This window comes from Sinocyclocheilus anshuiensis, unplaced genomic scaffold (genome assembly GCF_001515605.1).
Source record: "Sinocyclocheilus anshuiensis isolate Anshui unplaced genomic scaffold, SAMN03320099.WGS_v1.1 scaffold677, whole genome shotgun sequence".
NCBI classification, from domain to species: domain Eukaryota; kingdom Metazoa; phylum Chordata; class Actinopteri; order Cypriniformes; family Cyprinidae; genus Sinocyclocheilus; species Sinocyclocheilus anshuiensis.
The window spans coordinates 106,648-113,945 of NW_015539875.1; the positions used below are offsets into that span (position 1 = coordinate 106,648).

At 33.4% G+C, this 7,298-nt stretch overlaps 1 protein-coding gene across 1 annotated transcript in view; it reads left to right on the plus strand.

Moving 5' to 3' along the window:
• The window catches only part of LOC107685279 (interferon regulatory factor 4-like), a 15,037-nt gene that overhangs the window by 4,208 nt on the left and 3,531 nt on the right, over nt 1-7,298 (plus strand). The window contains exons 6-7 of the mRNA XM_016481808.1: nt 1,360-1,461; nt 3,354-3,749. Of these exons, the coding sequence (XP_016337294.1) occupies nt 1,360-1,461; nt 3,354-3,749 (498 nt within the window). The remainder of the gene's footprint in view (nt 1-1,359; nt 1,462-3,353; nt 3,750-7,298) is intronic.

The following is a 7,298-nucleotide window of genomic DNA, read 5'->3' on the forward strand; positions in this document are numbered from 1 at the left end:
TATTGCGTTACTCCACAAAAAAGTAACTAATTGCGTTAACTAGTTAATTTTTAAGGAAAGTAATGCATTACAGTATTGCGTTACTCCATAAAAAAGTAACTAATTGCGCTACTTAGTTACTTTTTATGGAAAGTAATGCATTACAATATTGCGTTACTCCATAAAAAAGAAGTAATTGCGTTACTTAGTTACTTTTTATTAAAAGTAATGCATTACAGTATTGCGTTACTCCATAAAAAAGTAACTAATTGCGTTACTTAGTTACTTTTTATGGAAAGTAATGCATTACATTACTTTTGCGTTACTTTTGTTACCTGGGCTGGACTTGCTTATTTGTTTTTTATTAACAAAAACCCAAAAGCTATATTTTTGGCAACTTTAAAGGCCCTTTCACAAAAGTGAGATGAATAAGCCTCAGGCTGAAGGAAGCGTCTCTGATTTCTCTCAATGCGGAGAAAGAGGAGCTGTCAGTCAATAAATGGGAAAACAAAGTAACTGACGTTACTTATTTGAAAAAGTAACTCAGATATTTTCTTGTAAATTTAAAAGTAATGCATTATTTTACTAGTTACTTGAAAAGTAATCTGATTACATGCCTCGCATTACTTGTAATGCGTTACCCTCAACACTGATCTTAAGTAAGCCAAAATGATTACAGGCCATATTTAAAGGTTGTGTACCATATTTAGCATATTAATGTCAGAGAAGCCAAAGCTATTCTTGGTCATAGATGCTCTCACTTGTTTCTGTAATGATTAAGAATAGAGTTTATCAAAGGCGAGCAACATTAGCTGACTTTAAACAGAAAGAGGAAATCCTTTATTTATGATTCAGCCTGTCTGTTTATTTTCTTGCTTGTTTATTAAAGGCACTTCTCACTCTATAAAATGGCGAACTCAAGGGATACCAATGAATTTGTGTCACAGAACATTCTTTGTTTTGCTGACATTTTGTCTCTTTATTAACTTTTGCTAAATAAAAGGAAAAAAATAAATGGTCATTTACTGTAGATTCATAAGGTCTTTTGAATAGTGCAGCTTAAACTCATTGGAGTCTTGGGTTCTTGGTCTTGAGACCAATCGAAGTTGACCCAAGCAGTGGGTCTCAAACTATAGTCTTTTTCCAGATCTGGGTCTTGCTTATTGTTTATTTTGGGGTTAATTGTACTAAATTAACTGATACCAAAACCGGCCCGAAGGGGTCTAGTCTCACAGTCTGGGTCTGGTCTCGATTCTGACTCTTGCAATGATAGAAGTGGAAAGACAATCCTTTTATTTTACTATAGGTGCCTTTGTCACATTATATTTTTAATATTGAAGGTAGTAAAATAATCAATTTTAATGCATCTACACTTTCCAGGATACCAGATATCTGGCTCCTTCTACACATATTCGCCTACAGAAACCCATCCAGTGGCAATGGACCCCAGTATGAGATCTGCCGAAGCCATGGCTATTTCAGGTATGAACACATTTTGGCATCATTGAGATACTTTTATGCTTTTTATAAATGCATATATATTTTTTTATTTTCATTTTACTTAGTTTTAGTAATTTTCTTGTGTGTTTTTGTCTTTTTTTTTAATTTATATATTTATTTTTTGTACTTTTTACATGAGTCTGTTTAGTTTATATACATTTTTTATTTCCGTTTTAGTTATTACATTAAGTTAAACTAAACTAAATAACAAAGTTTTTTCAGTTATTTCATTTTCATTTCAATTTATTTTGTTTCAAGTAACAAGAAAGTTTTTTAATGGTTTTAGTTTTAGTTAACTATAATAACCCCGAGTGTTGCTATGAGCTTTGGCACGTAACGTGCACCGTGGACATGAATGATACTGTAAATCAAGTAGTTTTTAAGGAAATACAATTTGGATGATAAAAAGCAGATTTTAAAGGTCTACGTTGATTGGATTCTTTGCTATAGCTGAAAAAGTAAAGTAAGGGATTACTCTAATTACAGTTACTTCTGATGTAATTGCATTAAATACTGTACAGACTATAGAACAATTCTATATAAAACAGTGGACATAACATATAATATTAAAATGGTTTTAATGTAACAGTCTTCCTTTAAATACTTTGATCAATTTAATAATAATTTTTGCAATATTATATTATTTATTTAAAATAATTAAAAGAGCCGTTTCATGTCCATCCTTGTATTGTACAGCTGGTATGGGATTTAGAAAGTAATTAGTAATGAGAAATCCAATACATTTTAGGGTAACACTTTATTTTAAGGTGTCCTTGTTACACGTTACATGTAACAATAAATGATGCATAATTACATGCAAGTAACCCCCATGCCAAACCCTGACCATATAGTAAGTACATGTAGTTAATTAATATGAATCAGTATTTAAATGTATCTGTACACTGTAACAAGGACACCTTACAATAAAGTGTAACCGTTTTTAGAGAAAGTAATCAGTACTGTAATCTAATTACACTTTTAGGATTTAGTATTAGTGGCTAGTAATTAATTACTTTTTTAGAGTAAAATACCCAACACTGCTATTGAAACCAGCTAGAAACCACCCAAAACACCCCAGTATTGTGTCATCAGGTTTTTTCTTGTTAACCTTCATCCTTCCCTCGGGACCCGTTTTTTTTTTTGTGTGTGTTGAGTGTTCATCTGAGTGGTACAAGACTTGGTGACTTTTGTTCCACTTGAATTTGGAACACACACAAAAAATTTGAGTGGATTCGAGGATTTATGTGGCTGTAATTAAAAATTTTTACAAATCCTTTCCCTGGCGGGTCATTTTGACCCGAGCATAGGAATGAACGCAATGTCTAAAAAAATACATTTTTATTAGATTTAAAAAAAGTCTATGGAAGCCCGTTTCCGCCACTGAATAAAAAATAAAAATGGTAATTGTGACTTTATATCTCACAATTCTGTGAAAAAAAGTCAGAATTGTGAGATATAAAGTCACAATTACCTTTTTAATTTTTTATTCAGTGGCGCAAAAGGGCTTCCATAGATTTTGTATTTTTACAATATAATAAATAAAAAAATCAAAAATAAATTTGATTTTTAATTTAAAATCACCCCCCAACACACACACAAACACATACATGGTACACGCACACACATAGAGACACATTATAACACGCATGATTAAAGAAAACAAGGTAAATAAAAATTTAATAAAATAAAAATCACCAAAACAAACCCCTACATAAATATAAAGAAAAAAAAATGGATCAATATAAGCTTTCTGGACCAAAAAAATAAAAAGTTTCATTGTTTCAAAACGTTTGACCCACGAGGGAAAGATTTGTGAGAAAACGCAAGGGAAGGATAAAAGTCTCTTCTGAAAGGCTGTGTTCTGTGGTCCGCAGACTGCCGCCTGCACGTCTCTCTGTACTATCGCGAGTCTCTGGTGAAGGAGGTGACCACCAGCAGCCCTGAAGGCTGTCGCATCTCCTCCTCTCCGTCTCCAGGATCCCCCTCGTCCCCGTCGTCCCCGGGCCCCGAGGAGCGTCTGTACGGCGGGGCCGAGCCCGTGCTCTTGCCCTTCCCGTACCCTCAGTCGCAGCGGCGCGGGGCCGAGAAGCTGCCTAACGTGCTGGAGCGCGGCGTGCTGCTGTGGCTGGCTCCGGACGGGCTTTACGCCAAGCGCCTGTGCCAGGGCCGCGTGTACTGGGAGGGCCCGCTGGCCCCGTACGCTGACAAACCCAACAAGCTGGAGAAAGAGCAGACCTGCAAGCTGATGGACACGCAGCAGTTCCTCTCAGGTTAGAGATCTCACAGAAAGTGCTGGTGTTTTGAAGGTCACATGACTGTTTCGTCTGTATTAAAGTCCTATATATATTTTTTAAAAACTAAAAAACAAAAATAAAATTCCGCACACTACCAATACTTGCAGTTTTTTTCATAGTTTTATTGGTTGTCAATACAACTGCTTTTGCACTTTTGCAAGTATTGGTAGTGTGCGGAATTTTATTTATTTATTTTATTTTTTTTTGACTTTTTTCTTTTTATCCTACACACCTGTTTATTATCTTCAGGTGTGCAATGATTGATTGCTAATTGAAAATATATTTTAAAAATACAGTATACATATATATATTTTTAAAAGCTTTTCAAAATAAATTTCGCCCTCCATATATTTCTGCGCAAGAAAATACATTAATACATCACATTTGTTTTGATTTGAAAAACTTTATTTGTTGTCTATAACACGTATGAACATATTGAACATAACCATTATTAATCTAGCTAATTCCATCTACATTTGCTGTTAATGTAGGCTACTGTAAGATTGTACATTTATTTTTTTGCTCCTGAAATACATTTTGAAATATATTTTGGTATATGCATGCATTTCATACATTTCAAAAATATATTTCATTGAGCTTCACATGGTGCTTGCACACATCAAGACTTATTTATGAAATGAATTTCAGTGTAAATCCTTCTTAAAAACCATTGGGATTCATCGTTGTAAATTGTTCATAAAACTATTCTTACCTTAATGCATCCGTTTAATCAAGAACTAACGTATGAATGATCTTTATCAGATGGCACCCAATCAGAGCAGTTTGTTTAGCTGTAGATTCGCTCTAGAGCTGTTTTTAATTGGACTGTATTGTGGAATGAGGGAAAGGCCTGTCTTTAAGCTGATGAAAGCATGCTCATGGAGCTGTGTGTGGTTGGCCACATGTCATGATTAGCTCTGTTTCACTCGTGTTTAACACTGTGGGATTTTCCAGCGAGCTCCTGAGCGTCTGATTATAGTCCACCTGCTAAAGTTCATTTGCATTTCAGCTCTCTGCTAGTCATCAGCTTAAGAGGGTCTTGTGTTCGCATTATTGCTCATCAGGAGTTTTTTGTGTCTTTGATGACTGTATAGAATGGGGTTTGACATTAAAGCCCATCAGCAATTTTAGACACTTTTGTACCACTTTAAATTTGTCAAGTTGCTTCTTAAATCACATTTAGTCATTTAGCAGACGCTTTTATCCAAAGCCACTTACAAATGCAAGCAATCGAAATAATATGTAAGTGCTGTGACATTTTTATAATAAATAAAAAGCAAACAAGTAGACAGAATAGAAAAAGAACAGAGAACACTAGTGTTAGAGGGTCAAGTGTTTCATTTAAAATAATTATTAATCAAATTAAAAACTGCCAGTACTGTTATCAAAATCATATCGGGCACAAATGCAATCAAACAATTATGATTCACTATTTAAATTAAATTAAATGCATTGCATTTATACCTAATGATTGTTGTCGGTGTGCTTCGTTTTATTTATGCTGAATTTGGTTACACTTTATTTTAAGGTGTCCTTGTTACAGTGTAATTATACATTTAAGTAGTGAGTGATATTAATTAACTACATGTGCTTACTATATGGTTACTTGCATGTAATTATGCATAATTTGTTGTTACTATAATAGTAAGTACAAGTAACATGTGTAACAAGGACACCTTAAAATAAAGTGTTACCAACGTTTTACTTTAAAATACATTTTAAATCATAATATTTTAATAATCTTTTGTCGTGTTTGCAAGAAGTACATTTATTGTGATGTGTTGACTAACATACTAAAGCACACGTGAAGTACTTGATTAGCATTTTAACTGCTAAGTGTAATTTGATATTACATATATTACAAGTATATTATATATATAGGCCTACTGCATTTCTAAAACATATCCCATTATAAATGATATTTTTGTCTAATCTTGCTTATATAATACACTCCAGTACAACTCAGTTAAAAGTTGACTGTATTGCTAAAAAAAAACAACAACAACAACAACAAAACCTAACACTTCAGTGCTATTAAATATGAGTTAGAAACTTAAGCAACATTTTTGCATTGCTTGAGCTGACCATTTTTTGAGACATTTTTTCTTAACATATCTAAACACAATTATATATTATTGCCACAGTGCATTCGGCAGTACAAGTAGTTACATTTTAAAATGTACTTACGTCCTACTTAAGTGAGTCAAAAAGTTCAGCTAATTGCATTGAATATAAATGTAAACTATAAAACATTTACATTTAATCACAATCGACATTTTAGTTTTAGTGTCTGAAAACATTACATTCAGTTCACACTTAAGTATACTCTTTTAAAGTATATTATTTCTGTAGTAAGTATTCTTTTTCAAAGCAAGCTAAAGTAAAGTGTTTTTCTTTTTCACAATTGAAGTCATATCTTAATGTTATATGCAAATCTTGAAAGTAGGATGTGAACGGAATACCATTTAAAAAGAGATGTTTGTGTAAATTTTTTAATTTCATACTCATGCACCATTACACACATTACTAATTTAGCAACAGACAATGAGCACGTTTACATGCACTCCAGTAAGCTGATAACTCACAAATACCAGCTTATTAAAATAACCAGTTTTCCCCGTTTACATGCACATCAGTAGCCTGACAATGCAAGTAAACATGACTTCATTAATAAATCAGTTTATTTCCCTGTTGTGACATCAAAACATAACCATTTAACAGGCAAAAAACTACCTGGGTCGACCGGTTTATGCTTAAGCCGTTTATGACCTTACTCCGATAAAAGAAAACGGGTTACGGGTTTTGTGATCTTTCCCATTCCCTCTGAATGGCTGGACATTTTTGACCGGGAACACCACAAGTGTGACTTTGTGCCATTTTGTACAAAATAAATGCCTTTCAAAACAAACTCCCTGATTAAACATTAAAGCACACTAGTGTGATAAACAGTGCAAATTTTCATCAGTTTGTATTTAATATTGTGAAAATTATTCATAAATAATGCTTTTTTCACTCAAAAAATGAGGTGCCTACTCTCAGATAAACGAGGCCTACGATTAATCAGATGCAAATATAAATACAAAACCAGTCCTAAATGAAAGAAAAGAAGTTGACAAAAAGATTTAATCCAATATTTGGTGATGATATACCATAATGAGTGATTTACAAGCATTTTTGCCCTGGAACATCACAAGTGTTATAGGGTTTTGAACACAACACATTAAATGCAAGACATACTGAAGCATTTTCAGCTGTTTAGATAAAAGATGCTAAAATAACATTTTAGTCCCATACAGATTTAATATGGAATGCAATTCTGATCAGTGTGCAGAAATATGTGGAAACCCCAATTAACTATAAACCTTAAAGGTGACATATCATGAAAATCTGACTTTTCCAGGTTTTAAGTGCTATAATCAGGTCCCCGGTGCATCTACCAACCGAGGAAACGTGAAAAAGATTAACCCAGTAACTTTGTTTTGGGAAGCCTTTTTCTGCAAGCGTCTGAGAAAACGAGTGCGTCTG